Here is a 17,829-nt window from a genome sequence, read left to right as displayed (position 1 = left end):
GGGCTGCTGGGAGCGCTCGCGGGCTGCCCCGCGCACTGCCTGTGTCCAGCTGACGGCGCCCAGGCGGGTTTCCCGCGCAGGCGGCGCCGCGGCGCTAAGGTCCCCCTCCCGCCCCCCCCCACCCCGCGCCGGCGTCGCGGCCGGGCGCTGCCATGGCGGCGGGGCTGTGGGCGCTGCTGTTGCCGCTGGCGGCCGCCGTCTATGAAGACCAAGTGGGCAAGTTCGACTGGTGAGTGCTGAGGGAAAGCCGCCGGGTCCCCGCCGCGCCGGGGTCGGTCTCCTTCAGCGGGTCCTGGGCCTCTCGCCGCAGCCGCCCGTCGGGCCTTTCCCTCCCGTCACCTCAGCAGGGCGCCCTGCGGCCCCGGCTCACCCGCTCGCGGGTTTCTTCTCCCAGGAGGCAGCAGTACGTGGGGAAGCTCAAGTTCGCCTCCTTGGAGGCCTCGCAGGGTTCGAAGAAGCTCATCGTGGCCACCGAGAAGAATGTGGTGGCCGCCCTGAACTCCAGGAGTGGTGAAATCCGTGAGTGACGCAGGGTTTTGCTGTGGGGGATGTGGCTGTTGTGCTGGGCATAACGTGTCAGTCGCGTTGTGCTGTGTTTTCATGCTGATAAATTAATGCTGGTGGTACTGTCGGACTGAGAGGATTCAAAAGCTGTTGCTTAGCTGAGGTAGACTGTTCTCCGCATGAACTTAGTGCTATAAAGAGCCTGGGTTTAAAAATAATAACAAACCAATGCCTTTGGGGAGACAAATGTTACTCTCACTTAACTCTCTTTCCTTCAGTGTGGCGCCATGTAGACAAGGGAACCCCCGAAGGAGCGATAGATGCGATGCTGATCCATGGGCAGGGTAAGGAGAACGTGCAGAAGGTGTGCTGGGGCCAGCAGTTGTCCTGGTGTGCAGGATCTCAGCCACGTGCTAGACCACGAGTTGAACAAACTCATTGCCTTGTTGATCTGTGGTGGGATACAAGCTCTGCGTTCATCTCCTTTTCTTAATTTCTTGGGCAGATGCCATTACTGTGTCCAATGCTGGGCGCATTCTGCGTTCCTGGGAGACCAACATCGGAGGGTTGAACTGGGAGACATCCCTGGACACCAGCAGGTAGACTTTCATGTTCGCGCTGTCTCTCTCCTTTTGTAATCCTGGTCTAGGAAAGAGAATGAGGTGATTGACCTTGTTGGGACTTGCATTATAAGAAAAAATTAGTTAGACAAAAGATTTCTCTAATAGTATTTGGCTGAATTCTTCAGGAATGCCTGAACCTTGCAGTTAAATCTAATGCTATTTCTGTTTCTTAGCAAACCTGGAGGAGAAAGAGGTACAGTTTTTTATCCGTAGATGGGTTTTGTCTTCAAATATACAGCATGTTCAACATGCATCTGGTTTGGGATGTTTGGATTCCAGCCTAATGCTCTCTATTGAGATCAGCAAAGATAGATACACTGGGCTATAAGTTGTCCTTCAGGATAGACATGAAATATTCGAAGAAGGTCTTCAGAGTGCTTTTTTTTTATTTTCCTAAAAGAAAATTACTTTCTACCTTACTGTCTCTGACCTGTGCTTAGTTTCCAGGCGGCTTGTTTGGTTGGGCTACAGGACATGGTGAAATATGTGGCAGTCCTGAAGAAGACAGCCATCTCTCTTCACTACCTCTCCAATGGGCACCAGAAGTGGGTGGAACACTTACCAGAAAGGTAAGAATGTATTTTAAGTAGAAACGTAAACTTAGGGAGGCTGTTGCCTTGGAGAGAAAAGGATGCTCTACTTGCCTTATGCTTTTTAAAACAACTGAGAGCAGTAATGTGAGAAGACAATGCTTCATGTTTGCCGCCTCTCTTGCAGTGAGAGTACTCAGTACCAGTTGTTGTATTCCCATGGGACTGGAGTGATCCACGTGCTTGGAATTGTTCCCCAGAGCCACTTGAATGTTTTAACATTCAGCGTAGAAGATGGAGAAATTACAAAGCAGGTAGTGCTCGATAATGGATCCAGAATACTGAATTTGGTGTTAACAAATGTACTGTCAACGGGAAGGGCTGTGTTGTGGTGTGCAGAATAATTGTTGTGGTAGTACAGATAAACTTCCCTACGGGCTGAAAAATGGATTTCACTGCTTAACGCCCTGAAAGCAAAACTCAGACTTGCAGCTTTTAGTCAAGACTATCCTGGAAATCTCTGGCTGGTAGATAATTTCTCCCAGGGTCCTTGGTCAAAATAAGTCTGACACAAATCCTTGGTTATGTCCAAGTTGCTTCTTTGAAGATTTTGTGCTGTCGACAACTTCATCTCTTTCCTTCTGTCTTACGTGGCAGGTCAGAGTGGCAGCCCCGTGGCTGAAGAGCTTAAACAGCCTGTGCAGCGTGGTGGGGGAGGCTGTGCTGGTGTGCACAGACAAGGACACCCATTCGCTCTATGTTTGCTCCTTGGAGACCGAGCAGGAGATGAAGCAGATCCCCCTACAGGTGAGAAGTGCTGAAAGAGCATCATCTGCAATTCCCTGTCCAGTGGTTTGGTGCCTGGCTGAGCCTGGCAGCACAGGGCTTCTCCTGCCAGTAAACTACAGGATGATTGAGTGGTATGTAGGGGAGCGTGAAGGGAGAGAGAAGGCAGAGAAAACTTTTGTCTTTGTCTAATTGTTTCCTCTGGATTGATGTCTCCAGAGTTTGTTCCAATGACAGCCTAGTTCTCCTTGCTTCTGCTGTATGTTAATCCTGGCGTGGGGAACCTCATCATAAAGCTCATATTGCTGCTGATCACAGAATCCCAGAATGTCAGGGATTGGAAGGGACCTCAAAGGATCATCTAGTCCAATCCCCCTGCCGGAGCAGGACCACCTAGATCAGATCACACAAGAATGTGTCCAGGCAGGTTTGGAACATCTCCAGAGAAGGAGACTCCACAACCTCTCTGGGCAGCCTGTTCCAGTGTTCTGTTACCCTTACTGGGAAGAAGTTCTTCCTCATGTTTAAGTGGAACATCCTATGTTCCAGCTTAGATCCATTTCCCCTTGTCCTATCATTGGATGCCACTGAGAAGAGCCTGGCTCCATCCTCATGCCAGTCACCCTTTCCATATTCATAAACATTAATGAGGTCCCCCCTCAGTCTCCTCTTCTCCAAGCTGAAGAGACCCAGCTCCCTCAGCCTTTCCTCAGAAGGGAGATGCTCCACTCCCTTCATCATCCTCGTGGCCCTGCGCTGGACTCTCTCAAGTGATAAAGGGAAGGTAGTAGTTTCAGTGAAGAAAAAGTTCTCAGGAACACATATGCTTGTCTCCCGTTCCCAGTCACTTGACCTGGAGTTTGCTGACGGCTTCCAGCCCAGGATGCTGGCCACTCAACCCAATGCAATGAGTGCTTCGCGGACTCAGTTCTTCCTGCAGCTTTCTCCGAGCCACTTCTCTCTGCTGCAGTACAAACACGGGCTGCTCAGCCACCTGCGAGACTTCCAGCAGGTAACCACGATAATCTACTCGAGGGAGAAGGCCAAGTACGGCTTAAAATTTGTTATAACAAACACACACCTTTGTACTAAGCGTTCAGAACAAGATGCTGAGCTTCTTATTTCGGTTGTGCTCTGGACTGCAACACCTGCATACCGTTTGATTTCATTTATAGTAGCTGCTGAAATATTTCCAGACACCAGTGTGGGTATGCTTGCCAACAGCTGTCGGTATCGGGGTAGTTTCCTGGTTTTAAAGTGGACAGAGATGCCCGTCCGAGTGGCCAGTGGTGCAGCAGGATTTTGTTAGGCCAGCTGAGAGGTTTTGAAAAGCAAACAAGCTTTAAAAAGCTCAGTAACGCTGGACATAATGGTTCAAAAGCCTGTGGCAGATCTGCTCTTTCCATCTTTATGAGAAGTATTTTCAGTCTTACAGAAGATAAGTTGTTTTTTTTAATTTGGTGAAACAATGAAATTTAAAATTTGACTGTGAAAGGTCATCTGGTTTTATTTCCAGCATGGCTTAATTTGCTGCACAGGTAGTTTTTGGTGGGGTTTTGGAATTTTTTTGTTTGTTTTGTGATTTCCTGCTATTTTTCTCTTTTCAGGCAGCTCTGGTGAGTTTTGCAACAACTGGGGAGAAAACTGTGGCTGCTGTCCTGACCTGCAGGAATGAACTGGTGAGTACAATTTCCTTGTGCTATGGAACCAGCACTGCTCTAGTCTGGGTATGCACTGGGAGTGAGTTCCACAAGTTTTCCTTTGCGGGCCCAGGGATGGGTAGTAACTTGAGGAAGAGGGAGATTTAATTAGCTTTTCAGACATACGAAGATGATGGGAATGCAAGCAGATCTTGATTACATCCAGCTGAGCTTGCCTCTGTCTGTCCTGTGTGCAGCCTGGTTCAGCCTGTGTAGGGTGGGCATCTAACCTAGGGATCAACTTTACTGATCCATAGAGAATTTCAGTTCTTAGGGATACTGAACTTAGCAAGGATGCATTTTTGTCAGAAATAGAATAGAACAGACCTGTTTTCCTGCCTGCCTTCACACTTGTCAGGCACTCAAAAAGTAGTCTTGTTTGGGTCTGCAGCCATGTTATCTTTTCTCCTCCTCATTTCAGAAACCTGGAAGTTCTGATGGCCTTCACGCTGGGAGTACTCTGGAGGATTTCCCGAAGCAGGTACAAAGTGCACTTATTCCCAAGAACAGTGGAAGTTCTTGACAGTCCATTTTATTCCTTTGTGTGCAGGAACAGAGTGAAAAAGGTGTCACACCATCTTTTTGGAGACTGATACTTTGTAGCAGCTCCATATATATAATCTAAAAGTATCTCAAAGCCACAGTTCTCGCTGAAAATGAAATCCCTCTGCAGTATTTGGTGTGGCATGTACGTTTAACTCAGCTATTTTCTGCTTCTTGTTATAGGAATCCTTAACCTGTTCCAATCAGACCTACAATATTAATCTTTACCTGGTTGAAACTGGACAAAGATTGTTGGATACCACAATTACCTTTAACCTGGAGCAGAGCGGTACCAAGCCACAGCAGGTGAGCAGGGAGAGATTATTTCAGTCTCGTGGTTCAGCAGATTTCCAGTGCCCTCCACACCCGGATTTGGCAGGATGAGTGGAGCCCTTCAGACACAGTGAAAAGCATTCTGTGGATGTGCTGGATACAATCACACTGTTTGCTCTTGTTTTACCCGAGAGTTCTGTTTTGTCTAAAAGATGATCTGATCATTAACCTCACTGTTTTGCTTGCTATGTTTTCCAGCTATACATCCAAGTTTTCCTGAAGAAGGACGACTCTGTGGGCTACCGTGCCCTGGTGCAAACAGAAGACCACATGCTAATGTTCCTCCAGCAGCCAGGTAACTGGCAAACAGCTAACCTACTCCATTTTTAACAGTGTGCACCTTGTCACTGTAGAACAAAAAGAAAACTCCCAAGTTCCAAATGATTATATTTTATCACTGCTTTCTTTGGAAAGTAGCAAAAGGAATTTAACGGTCCTGACCTAAATCCCATGAAATATTCACCCTTGCAAGATACCTCATCTGAGAAAACAGTTCTGCAGCGTTCTTTATGTTGACAGAGCCTTTGAATTTCGTGGGTTTTCTGCAGATTTCAAAACTCTTTCTGTAGAGTGATGTTGTGGTTTAGCCCAGCTGGCAACTAAACACCACACAGCCACTCACTCACCCTCCTCCACCTCTGGGGAATGAGAAAAAGAATTAATGCGGAAAAGGGAAGGAGGCTCGTGGGCTGAGATAAGAATGATTTCATAGTAAAATAACAGTAAAAGTAAAATGGCTCATAATATATGGAAAAAAATATGAATAATGATAATAATGTGTACAAAGAAGTGATGCACAGTGTAATTGCTCACTACCTGGTGACCAATGCCTGTCCCGTGCCGGCAAATGGTGCCAAACAGGTAAGTCCCAACACCGCAATGCCAGACGAGCGAGAGGCCCGAAAAAAGAATGAGAGGGAGATGGCACTCTGAGAGACTGAGAGAGAGCCCTCTGAAGAGAGTTCCCACAAGAGCAAAAGGCCCTTCTTTCTGGTCAACCCCCATCTATATACTGGGCATGATGTTGCTTGATATGGAATACTTTATTGGCCGATTTGGCCCTCAATCCTAAGTCCCAGTTTGAATCATAAGGGGAGTTGTGGACCTTTTGTCCTGGCTCTGCTCCCCCCCAGCCTGTTGTGAAGAACACGGCAGCTGAAAAGTCCTTGAGGTCTCAGCACCAACTACAAACATCAGTGCGCTATCAACATTCTTCTCCTAACAAATCCCAGACTAAAACCAAAACACAGAGCTCTTCCAGCTGCTGAAAAGAAAAACTAACTGTCCCAGCCGAAACCAGGGCAGATGAGAGTCTAAATCCTGTTGTAGATCTTCCTCGAGGTTTCTTCAGAAAAAATCCTCAGGGCAAAAATGTTATTTTGCAGAAAGAGTTGAAAGTCCTTCTCGGTGACACGAATTTTCTATGGCTTAAAAGGCATCCAGGAGTTGACACTGTATCTCTTCTTTTGGATAGACTTAATGACTATAACTTTTTTGGAACATCAGATTGCTTTTACTGCTCCTGAGGGGTTTTTTAACAGTGACTCCGGTCACATAAAGTGTTTGTGTTTTATGAAATAGCTAATCACATTAGACAGATACACACTATTTTGCATTTCACTAACAACAGTGATTTGCATTTGAAGGGCCCACTAGAAGATACTTCTATACCGAGTGATGTTTTTTTCCTCCAGAAGTCTATTGCCAGCTATTACATTGATTTTCCAATATTCTACTTGGTTTTCTTTCCAGGAAAAGTTGTGTGGAGCAGAGAGGAGTCCCTAGCAGAAGTGGTAAGCTTGGAGATGGTGGATCTGCCTCTGACAGGTGCACAGGCTGAGTTGGAGGGAGAATTTGGAAAGAAAGCAGGTAAACATAGACATAACAGAATTACCTTCAGGCATGTGAGCTTGTTTGGTTTTCTTCCTGAAAAAATGTGTTTCTTGTTTTTGTTTTATCTGAGCTGAGAGTTATGATTCCAGTTTCTACTGATGGCAATTAAAATGAGCAAAAATAAACCCGTTTTTGTCTAAACTCTGGAGGTCCGATGCCAAATGTAGATGGCATGAGCATGTTACACTGTTGTATTAAAAACCAGTCAGCAGCGGTAGGAGGGATTTTGGCCATCTCTCCCAAGCACTTCCCTTTAACCCTTTCTGGAAGATTGGTGTGCAACAGCTTTTGTTCTTGCTTTGTTTTGTTTTTTCTTGCTGTCCTGGATGCAGCCATTCAAGGTAACCTCAGACTGCATGCAGCGTTTTCTGGTGCTTCTGACTAATGCTTCTTAGTGGAATTTGCTCTCCTCAATGTTTGTTTTCCTTGGTGGTGAAATAGAGTTGAAGTCTGGTGTGTGGCTCGTTTCGAGAAGCTAAATATAGAATCATAGAATCCCGGAACGGTTTGGGTTGGAAGGGACCTCCAAGATCATCCAGTTCCAACCCCCCTGCCATGGGCAGGGACACCTTCCACTACACCAGGTTGCTCAAAGCCTCATCCAACCTGGCCTTGAACACTGCCAGGGATGGGGCAGCCACAGCTTCTCTGGGCAACCTGTGCCAGTGCCTCACCACCCTCAGAGGGAAGAATTTCTTCCTTATATCTAATCTAAATCTCCCCTTTTTCAGTGTAAATCCATTGCCCCTTGTCCTGTCACTACATGCCCTTGTAAAAAGTCCCTCCCCAGCTTTTTACAAAAAAAGCTGATTGGGAGAGAAATTAAAAAAAAATCCTGATTGGGCAGAAATTCAGTATTTTTTAATTTTGAGCGCTTCTTTGCTCTGAGTAATGAGTGCAGAGGGAGATATAGACTTTATAGGTGGCTAAGCTTTAGGTGGGCAGGGCTGTGAGTGTACTGGTGGAAGGAGGAATACAAAGGAAGAATATGTACTCTGCAGGAAGGTTTGCTTTCAGTTGATGAGAGCATCTTTTGGAATGAGCTATACCGCTGGGAAGTGGGAAAAGGTTGGTAAATGCCAGAGTCTAGAAATGATAACTGTAACTGCTGTTCTGGAGTGGGAGGCAGAGGCAAAAAATTATCACAGACTGATGCATGGAACCATTTCTGCTGCTGTGTGAGGCCATCGTTTCAGTTATGGAGTGGGACGCAGTGTTTTTTCCCTCATTTTCACTGTTGGTCTGTTTGCAGACGGTCTGCTGGGGATGTTTCTGAAGCGGCTGTCCTCTCAACTCATCCTGCTGCAAGCCTGGACGGCACATCTTTGGAAGATGTTCTACGATGCCAGGAAACCCCGGAGCCAGATTAAAAATGAGATTAACATTGACAATTTGGCCAGGGATGAATTCAACCTCCAGAAAATGATGGTGATGGTCACTGCTTCGGGAAAGGTGAGGAAGCCAGGGTAGGAATTTGTTTCTAGATTCATAGAATCGTAGAATACCTGGCTGGAAGGGACCTCAAAGATCATCTGGTCCAACCTTTAATTGGCAAAAAGATTGTAGCAAAGAGCCTCAGCTCTGAATTCCCACTCCCATGTATAGCCAGGCGTGAGAAGATGCACAGAATGTTTTGTGGTAGTTTTGGAGAGGGACTGAGACTCTTCTTTCTTTGTCATATCCCAAAGATGGATGCAGTGCTTCAATGCAAGAGATGTGTTGTTCTAAACTTTGGCTTCACTGTGTGTCTCTGCTCAGCTTTTTGGGATTGAAAGCAGTTCTGGCACCATCCTGTGGAAGCAGTATCTCAGGAACGTGAGACCAGGCTCCTCCTTTAAGCTGATGGTCCAAAGAACAACAGCCCATTTCCCACACCCTCCACAATGCACCCTGCTTGTTAAGGACAAGGTGAGTCCGTTTCCTCTATCCCTCCGCTGACCCTGCTTAGCGTGGGAATCTGCCCTTTGGAAGGGCAGAAGAAAGGATCTTTTCGGGTATAGTCTGGTTATCGCTGACATGGAGACAGGAGGAGATTGAGAGCTGGAGGGAAGCAGACACACAATCCTAAATATTTTAAGGATGCTCATTTTGAAGCCTTTTATTGAACCAAAATGAATAATTTCGTCCAATTTCTTTGGTTGTGTGAGATAAGTCATATGTGGTTGCCATTAGCTGGACAACAATGGCTGTTCTCCAGCTACCTGCAGGATGTTTTGCACTCCATGTGAGGGAGGAGGAAACATTGTTAAGTATGCAGACTGCCACAGCAGGTGGCAGATAGGATTTAGTTAAAGCTGTGAACACTTTGTTACACCACAGTGTGGTCTTCATAGAGAGATTACTTCCCTACAGGCGTGCCCAGAGGAAATATTTGGAGGATGGAGTAGCTGAATCTAGGGTGTGAATAGTCAACACCAGCAGGTAACAGGTAGAAAACCAGCTGTTTTGTCTGCCTTAGAAGAAGTCTTGTGTCTTGTTTGTTTTTTTAGGAAACCAAAATGAGCTTTCTGTATGTCTTTAACCCCATCTTTGGGAAGAGAAGTCAAGTAGCTCCCCCTGTTTTGAAGCGTCCAATTCTTCAGACTTTGCTTCTGCCCATTATGGATCAAGACTATGCCAAAGTACTACTCTTGATCGATGATGAGTACAAGGTAAATTGCTTTGCCTGGAGGCAGTATTCTTCATGCTCTGGTTAATTATTCCCCTCCCTTTTGGAGCAAGATTGAAAAAAAAATGTCGTTGAGTCACATTTCACACAAAACTATGAGGCTATTCTTGTAAGACAGACCTCGTCCTGATAAACATGTTTGAAATAATCTTTCTGTGTGGTTTTTTTTATTTATTTTGTGTGACAGTTGGTTTTTAACCTGTGTTTCAATTCTTCTTTTCCAGGTTACAGCTTTCCCAGCAACTAAAAATGTCCTTCGCCAGTTAGAAGAAATAGCCCATTCTATCTTTTTTTATCTAGTTGATGCCAAGCAGGGAAAACTCTCTGGATTCAGGCTGAAAAAGGTACGGAAGATGCATGACAATGTAAGTGACGTCACTTTCCTAAATGTCCCCTGGATAATGGTAGATCTTTTCATTTGGTTGACAGAGTTTTGCTTGAAATAGAAACAGTTCAGCTGATGACTTCTAAGCCTCGAAATGTACCCAAGAGACTTTTAAAACTCAAAAGCAGAGAAAGCTTCCTGTGTCCTGCTGGTGGAGATGGTGTCTTTTAAGGACAAGGTAAAACCTCCTACCTTGTGCTTTTTTCTTGCAGGACCTGACAACAGAGGAGAGTTGGGAGGTGGTCATACCCACCGAAGTACAGAGGATAGTGACTGTGAAAGGGAAGAGGTCCAACGAGCATGTGCACTCGCAGGGCCGTGTGATGGGAGACCGCAGTGTCCTCTATAAGGTACCATAGGAACTTTTTGTTGATGCATTATCTCACAGGAAGATCTCAGCACTATTTCTAGGCACCATGTTGAGATGAATTGCCCTATGGTGTCATTTTTTTCTATACACGCAACAGTGTCCATAACCCTCTGCAGAAGACCATAATTTTGGTGGAGATTTCTTTTATAAAACATTTTCGTGCAGCAATTAAGTCAGTCAAACATCTGATTATGGGGAAATAGCTGCTTGATTTCTTCAGGTGATTTGTGCTAATAAGTTACCTTGGTTATTAGATGCCTGGTCCCAGATGAAATGCAGATAAACGAGGTGCCTGTGGCACTGAAGTGAGGGTCTCAGTGGTTTTGTTCTTTTTCTCTAGTCTTTGAATCCAAACCTGCTTGCTGTGGTGACGGAGAGCACAGACACGCATCACGAGCGCACTTTCGTTGGAATATATTTGATTGACGGAGTCACGGGCAGGATCATCCACTCATCGGTACAGAAGAAAGCGAAGGGACCTGTCCACATTGTTCACTCAGAGAACTGGGTGGTGGTAAGAAGTTCTTCTTACCTTGTTCTTTACATTCGGGAGGTAGGAGCAGTTGCTGAACTTCTATGGAGATGACTTTTTGCCCATTCTCTGATTTCCTGCTATCTCTGTGTTATCGACTCTGGTTGCCTCGTATTCCTAAAAATCTCCTCTTGTTTCAGTACCAGTACTGGAACACGAAGGCACGTCGGAACGAGTTCACTGTGCTGGAGCTCTATGAGGGGACGGAGCAATACAACGCCACAGCCTTCAGCTCCCTCGACCGCCCGATTTTACCTCAGGTTCTCCAGCAGTCTTACATCTTCCCGTCCGCTATCAGTGCCATGGAGGCCACCATCACCGAGCGCGGCATCACCAGCCGTCACTTGCTCAGTAAGTGCGTGCTGCTCTGTTCTGAATGAGTTTGTGCTACCAGCTTCAGCCAGGTTTTGTGTTGAAAACCAGGAAAAATGCAGTTTGCTGCCAAAAATTGTGCCTGTGGGCTGCCCTGCACTCGTAGCAAGTGCAAGGATAAGGACCAAGAGAGCACTTATGTTAGCTGTTAGAAATTGCTGTTAGCAATGGCCATTTTTTTAAGATGCATTTCTTTTAATGCACAGTTGGGCTTCCCTCCGGGGCCATCCTCTCCCTTCCGAAGGCTCTGCTGGATCCTCGCCGCCCAGAGATCCCTACGGAACAAAGCAGGTAATGAAAGCGCCATCACCGCTGTTCCTGGGCAGCTTGGAAGAGGGGTGGATTTTGGGTGTAATACAGTAGCGTGAGGTAGAACAACTTGTCTTGGACAGATTGAGGGCAATTCTTGCAGGAAATTAAGTGAGGTTGCTTTGTTCCCGGTCTGTGATGATGGAATGAACTGGTCTGTGCTGCAGCAGGTCTTGTTGTTAGCAAAAGGAGCCTGGTGTCTGCACTCTAAGAAGCAGCAGTTTGAGTAACTCTGAAGATTTTAGAATGATGCTTATTTTTCAAAATACAGAAGCCTAAAAGGAGGCTCCTGCGGTGTAGTCTGACCCAGCTGGCATGTTTGATTTTCATCCTGCAGCAAAAACGAATCCATACTGGGAAAAGCTGCTAAATTTGCTGGTTTAGGTCAGCTTGTGATGATCAAACAACGAAACGCAGACAACGTTCCTTTGTGTGCTGTTTGATCGGGTTTTGATTCCTCTTTAAATGCCTTTCAGGGAAGAGAACCTGATTCCTTACTCCCCTGACGTGCAGATCCACGCCGAGAGGTTCATCAACTACAATCAAACCGTGTCCCGAATGAGGGGGATTTACACAGCCCCCTCCGGCCTGGAGTCCACTTGTTTGGTGAGTACGGGCGGAGGGTTTAATGTGGAGTTTGTGGGCAGAGCAGCACGATGCCATAGCCTGTGGCAGGGAGGTCTGTGACTTCTGATAACGTGACTGCTCCCCCCTTTAAACATTCCTTCTTTCCATCCAAACTGGAGACCCGAGTCAACGATTTTTGATGTGTCTGGTTTTCTGCTGGAGAAGCCGCGCTACCAGCTCATGTTCTCACCTCTTTAGGTTGTCGCCTACGGCCTGGACATCTACCAGACTCGGGTGTACCCATCGAAGCAGTTCGATGTCCTCAAGGACGACTACGACTATGTGCTCATCAGCAGCGTCCTCTTTGGGCTGGTGTTTGCCACCATGATCACCAAGAGGCTGGCTCAGGTGAAGCTGCTGAACCGCGCCTGGCGGTAGGGCTGCGGGCGGAGGGCACGCCGAGGCTGGAGGAGGTGGCTGAGGATCTGCCACCCCGTGTGGCCACTGGGTTCAGCTGGAAACTCCAGCTTGCGTGACTGATGGATGCAAACACCTACATGACATTTTTGCCGGGAGGTATTTGGGAGGAAGAGCTGCCAGCGCAACAAAACAATACGCTGCCTCCATGTCTCCCAGCGAGAAGAGATGGAGGAGAGAGGGAGAAGAGACGTTGGCCTGTTGTAACTCAAAAAGAACTCTCCCTACCTCTGTTAGAGCCCTACAACCTGCCATCATGCCATCTCCCCGCTGGTAGTGGCGATGACACCGAGGACGCGTGCTCTCCTGAGCGTCGCCTCTTCCGCAGCACCGGCCAGGACTCGTGTCCGAGCGCCAGGACGGGGGAGTTGTGGCTGCTGGACCTCATCACTCACGAGCTCCTGAGCCCGAGGGGTCATTTCGTTAGGAAGAGGGTGAGAAGTTGGGTGGGTGTCAGTGGGAAATGGCCTCCTTGGGTCACTTCCTCCCTGTTGCAGGAGGAACGTGAGCGCGAGCTCTGTCCGTCTTCTTTATTCATGATGATGACAACGTGAGTTCCTTCCTATTCTCTTAAACTTTCTCTGTGTTTAGCGTGCAGCGCTGGGGTTAAGGCGGCGTGGTGCCAGCGGGAAGAGCGTCGAGGCGTTTTTCTCCGGGATAACGGCTGTTAACCCTTTGTACGCGGGTTTAGATGGCCACGACCCCGCTTGGCGGTGAGCTGTGCCCCGCAGCCGGCGCCCCGCCGCGCGGATCGCCTCAATAAAAGCCGTGCCGGTGTTGGGACACCGGAGCAGTCGGTGTTTTCGCATCTTGTACCGTTCGAGCAGGCGGTGCTTTCCCACCGCTCGTACCGCTTCGCGCCCGATCCCGGCGCCACCACCGCGCTTGCGCGCCCCCGCCGCGCCACAGCGCATGCGCCGCGCCTAAAGTTGCTGACTCATTTACTGCGCAGGCGCCTGGGCCGCGCCCTCCTCTTCCAATCGGGAGGCGCGACGCCCGCGTGGGTTTAGGGTTACTTCCTGTCTGGCGGCGCGCGGGGGGGGCGGCACTTCCGGCCCGCCGGCGCTCTCCGCCGCCGCGGCGCCCCCCCCCCGCGCAGCGAGCGGCAAGATGGCGGCGGGCGGCGGCGCGGGGGCCGCGGCGGAGCCCGGCTGGGAGGTGGCCGTTCGGCCGCTGCTCTCCGCCTCCTACTCGGCCTTCGAGATGAAGGAGCTGCCGCAGCTGCTCGCCTCGGTTATCGAGAGGTGAGGGCGCACCGGCCCCGGGGGGGTCGGGCCCGGTCTCCCCTCAGCCGCCTTCCCTCAGGTGCCCGGCGGCGGGAAGCCCGCAGGGGGGGTCCCGGTGGCGCTGCCCGGCGGGGGGCTGCGGGGAGCGGCTGAGGAGCGTCGCTGGGCGCGGGACAGCGGCGGGGCTGGGTCGGTGGCCAGCGCCTGCCGGGGAAAAAGGGAGCCCCGAGCGGCGTCCAGGGAGTGAGTCAGTCATGCCCGGCCTCCTCCCGGTTTGCTGGGGACTGGGAGGCACTCAGGGTGGTGCCCTCGGGACCTAAGGAGCGGGGATGAGGGTGCACGCCCGGCTGCCGGCGGTGGCTGCTCGGCCCCGGCAGAAGCGCCTCTGACGGGCGCCCCGCGGAGAGGCTTCGGGACTGTTCGCGCCTGGGCGCTTCTGTTGGGAGCGCTGGGCGCGTTTGCGGGCTGCGCGGGGGAAATCCTGCTCTCCCCCGGCCGGTCTCTGCGATGGCAGGCTGCGAGGGGGGGCATCGCGGGGCACTGGCGGCGTTTTGGGTTTCTACCCACGTACCGCTTGCGTTTTCAGGAGAAACGAAACTGCAGCAAATCACGTCAGCCTTTTCTTAACTAGGGAGGTTACGCCGGGAGCGTGAGAGTCCTCACTGGAGCTGTTTAATTTAACTTACGGCTTGTTTTATGGTCTAAAATGCTGGATGTGAATGCCACGACGTTATGCTCAGTTACACAGATAACCTGACCACAGCAGGTTGTTAGGAAACAGAAAATAAAACCCTGTGCGAAGAAAGGGCATGAAATAAAACCAACCTTGTGGTATTTTGCTTAATATGGAATGGTTGAGTGTGCGAACGACGGATGCTTCAGATCAACGTTCTGCGCTTAAATAAACGTAGTAGTGGTTGGCATGGAAGTGCGTGTGGGATTTGAGCAGTTCTCAGGCTACTCCTCCTTTTGGGGACCGTTCCAGCTTCGCTTTTTCTTGTGGCGCGGGGCGGTCACCCTGCCCAAAGTTCATCACTGGAGAGTTTCAGCAGAAGAATATCGCAGAAACACTCAAGTGGGTGCACTTGACTTTTGGGAGAGATCTTTTCCCCCATCAGTGAGAACGATGGTTCCGTTTTCCACTTGAGACAGCAGTTTGTTGCCTGGGAGTAGTGCTGCCCTGAGGTTTGAGTCGTGTGCCTGCTGCTGGCTGCGTTTCAGAGCCGGCAGGAGTCTTGCAGGATGACATCCTGTATTTCGTGCCTCCATAGAATATGTGGCAAATCACGGAGGGAAAAACGTAGCTTGTTCGTGTTGGGAGCTGTGCTCTTCTGTTCTGAACAAATAATCTGTGTTTAGATTTCTCATCTAAAATATTTCATCTGTTCAATTTATTTTTAGAAGATGATTGTTAGTTCTTGCAGTGTTACCGTTGGTTGACACCATCCACAAAGTGGCTGGATTTCCCCTTGAACAAACGTAGTGCAATGACAGTGAAATCACTAACGTTATTCTTTTCAAAATAAATTAATAAACTCCCTTTCCTGACAGCTCTCATATTGCATTTTTAAGCGTCATTAAGTTACTAGAATTTCCCTATTAGCATGTATATTCAAGAATTGGTGGGCTTTGGCCTCTTGACATGAATTGTGGAAATGCTGACTTGGAAAGACACAAGTGAAGGGAAACACGGTTTACAAAGTCTGTGGCAGTCAAAGGAGGCTGGTTTTCAGGGAAGGGTTTTCAACAGGGAGAGCTCCTGTGCCGGCTGCTTTTGTGCCTTCTGCCTTATGTAAAGGCCTGTTTTGGCCTGTTTGAGATTCAGAAGCAGGACTGAGAAAGAAGGTGGTGTTTGTTGCTGACGTGTTACGTTTGATGTTGACATGGAGGCTTCTCGCTTGGTGTGATGTTTTCCCTGGGAAGCAGATGTTGTTGAAGCAATAAATCACAATACAATAGCCGAAAGTTATTATCCAGTCTCACTGTGCACGCAGGATAACTCCCCAGGACATCACAGATTAAGCTGTTATCTTTTATTTGTGTTCATTTGCAAGGACTTGCTGATAAGTGGACAGGTGCCTTCCACTTTTTACTGCCAGAACAAGTCCACAACTTCGTTTCATAAAACTCAAACCTGCCCAGCGCAGATGAAATTCCCTGTCTTGTTCTGGTTTCTGTACCTTTGTGTTCTTGCACCCCATGGATATTGTGTCTTGCACAGCTTGACCTGCACAGCACAACAGTGGTTGAAGAGCTGCCAATTTCTCCTGTGCTGTATTATTCTCAAATTGTTCTCGTTTGTTCTCCTAATACATTGCATACACCTACTACTGCTTATTTATAGTCGGGCGTAAAGAGGTAGGCGAGCGAAATTAGTGTCTGAAGATGAGAGAACACAAACTTTTTTGCACGTTCAGCCCCTGGATTTCTGTCAGGAGAGGGTGAGGGGAAGCCTGGTGAGCGAGACGTCGGAACCTGGTCGCATTACGCCGCTGAGTATCTCCAAGTAGCCGTAATGGCTACTTTGCTAGTTCAGCTTTCAGGTAGACTAAACAACAAAAACCTCACAGTGAGGAAACCAAAGCTACAAAGCTGTTGAGTATTTCCTGCTGTTCATTTTTCCAGAAGAAATGATATATTCTACAATTTCTTCTGTTTCAGTCCCATCTCCCGTTACGACTGGAAGCAGTGACTTAGGATAGGAAAAGGGAAGGTGACTGGGCATAAGCTGGGCACCGTTTGGGTCAGGAGGGGATGGTGTGTCCTGTTCCTCCTCCCACCCTGCCAGCGCCGGCGTTGTGAGTGCATGAGGTGATCCATGCGTTCGTTCCGCCGTGCTCTGCAGCAGCACTAGTCATTGCCAAACCTGAGAAATCATCATTTTAGTTGGGAATAACGTGCTGCCATAGGCTGGCACCCTCTGCTCCCCACCTCCCCTCTGGCAGAAAACTGGTGCTGCAGGAGAAGTCTGTGTTTTGAGAGGCAGAGTTAAAGTCACTAGTGAAGTTGAGTCTTATAATCTGTTTTTCCGGCTTGCTCATTCACATCAGTGAATGAAAGGGTTTATCATCTGAAAATGTGGAAGAAATTAATATAAGCATTTAATAGAGGTGTGTCCACATCCCTTGGTTTGTCCCAGGAAAGCTGAAGGGCAGGAGTAGGGCGGCAGAACTGCGTTTCTGAGCTCGAGGTGGCTGCTTTGCCTTCAGGTGTCTGTGCACATGGGACGTGGTGTGACACTTTCCTGCAGCAGCCTTTAACGTATCGTGTCTGTGCAGAAATAGATGTTCTCTGTGGCCACCAGCCTCACTGAGAAACCCCAGAGACGTGACTTTCAGTGTGCTCAGCCATATTTTGCTTTACGATTTTTATTTTTAGTTTGAGTTGGCATGACATTTTCTCTGGCTCTGAGCTTTCCTTTGGTTTATGTGTGGGGCAAAACGATGCAGGTCTCTGAAGCTGTAGGTCTCTACCCATGAGGTGTGTGTTTCTCTGCTGTGTGGTACCTGCCAAAAGCCAGTAAACTCCCCAGCTGGTTGCAGACACTGCTGTTGTGTACTTGTTGTTATTATGCAATTGCCTGTTTTGATCCTTCTGTTTTGCCTCGATAGAAAAGGAATGCCTGTGCTCCAGTCCTGGCAAACAAACAGAACAAACAGTTCAAACTTTATGGGCAGCTGAGTTTGGAATAGCTTAAAGATTAGTGTGTCTGTGACTGGGAGAGCGATTGTTGAAGTGGCTGACCTGTTGGTGGTGTAAAGGAGAAACGTTTGGAACCATTTCCTTACATTTCTTATGTGAATAGCCGTGCTGGTGCCGTGATCTGTCTGCTGCTGGAGGACTCAGTCCTGAGAACGTGGGAGACGGGACACAAGGGAGAGAATTCTGTTCTTGAAATATTGATTTGGAAAGAGCGTTTGTTTTTAATGAGCTTGTCTTACATCTGTTAGTAGATGAAGTAGTTTCTGCGTGTTGTGTTGTGGTGCTGTTGTGCCGTACACAATTGACTCA

General features: G+C 48.5%; 2 protein-coding genes across 4 annotated transcripts in view; both read left to right on the top strand.

Annotated features, from left to right (window-relative positions):
- The first annotated feature begins 146 nt into the window (after positions 1-146).
- EMC1 (ER membrane protein complex subunit 1) lies at positions 147-13,360 on the top strand. Of its 3 annotated transcripts, XM_086625715.1 has the most exons (24): positions 147-229; positions 395-519; positions 783-848; positions 1,010-1,103; positions 1,568-1,696; positions 1,845-1,971; positions 2,315-2,464; positions 3,288-3,455; positions 4,051-4,122; positions 4,565-4,624; positions 4,870-4,992; positions 5,218-5,314; positions 6,772-6,888; positions 7,245-7,253; positions 8,165-8,364; positions 8,671-8,820; positions 9,402-9,563; positions 9,805-9,924; positions 10,178-10,315; positions 10,676-10,849; positions 11,008-11,218; positions 11,446-11,530; positions 12,025-12,154; positions 12,374-13,360. In XM_086625715.1, exons 1-24 carry the CDS (start codon positions 153-155, stop codon positions 12,551-12,553), a joined length of 2,964 nt encoding a protein of 987 aa, XP_086481841.1. In that variant the 5' UTR covers positions 147-152; the 3' UTR covers positions 12,554-13,360. The 3 variants fall into 3 exon arrangements, with proteins under 3 accessions (XP_086481841.1, XP_086481840.1, XP_086481839.1); XM_086625714.1 differs by lacking the exon at positions 7,245-7,253; XM_086625713.1 differs by lacking the exon at positions 7,245-7,253 and having other exon boundaries at positions 9,805-9,945.
- A 331-nt stretch (positions 13,361-13,691) lies between these two features.
- Positions 13,692-17,829, top strand: part of UBR4 (ubiquitin protein ligase E3 component n-recognin 4) — a 78,267-nt gene continuing 74,129 nt past the window's right edge. Inside the window, exon 1 of the mRNA XM_086625712.1 lies at positions 13,692-13,836. Within this exon, the coding sequence (XP_086481838.1) occupies positions 13,703-13,836 (134 nt within the window). The 5' untranslated portion in view covers positions 13,692-13,702. The remainder of the gene's footprint in view (positions 13,837-17,829) is intronic.

Source organism: Tauraco erythrolophus, chromosome 23 (genome assembly GCF_009769465.1).
Source record: "Tauraco erythrolophus isolate bTauEry1 chromosome 23, bTauEry1.pri, whole genome shotgun sequence".
Classification (NCBI taxonomy): domain Eukaryota; kingdom Metazoa; phylum Chordata; class Aves; order Musophagiformes; family Musophagidae; genus Tauraco; species Tauraco erythrolophus.
The sequence above is the reverse complement of the archived record's forward strand: the minus strand, read 5'-3'. Positions and strand labels throughout refer to the sequence as shown.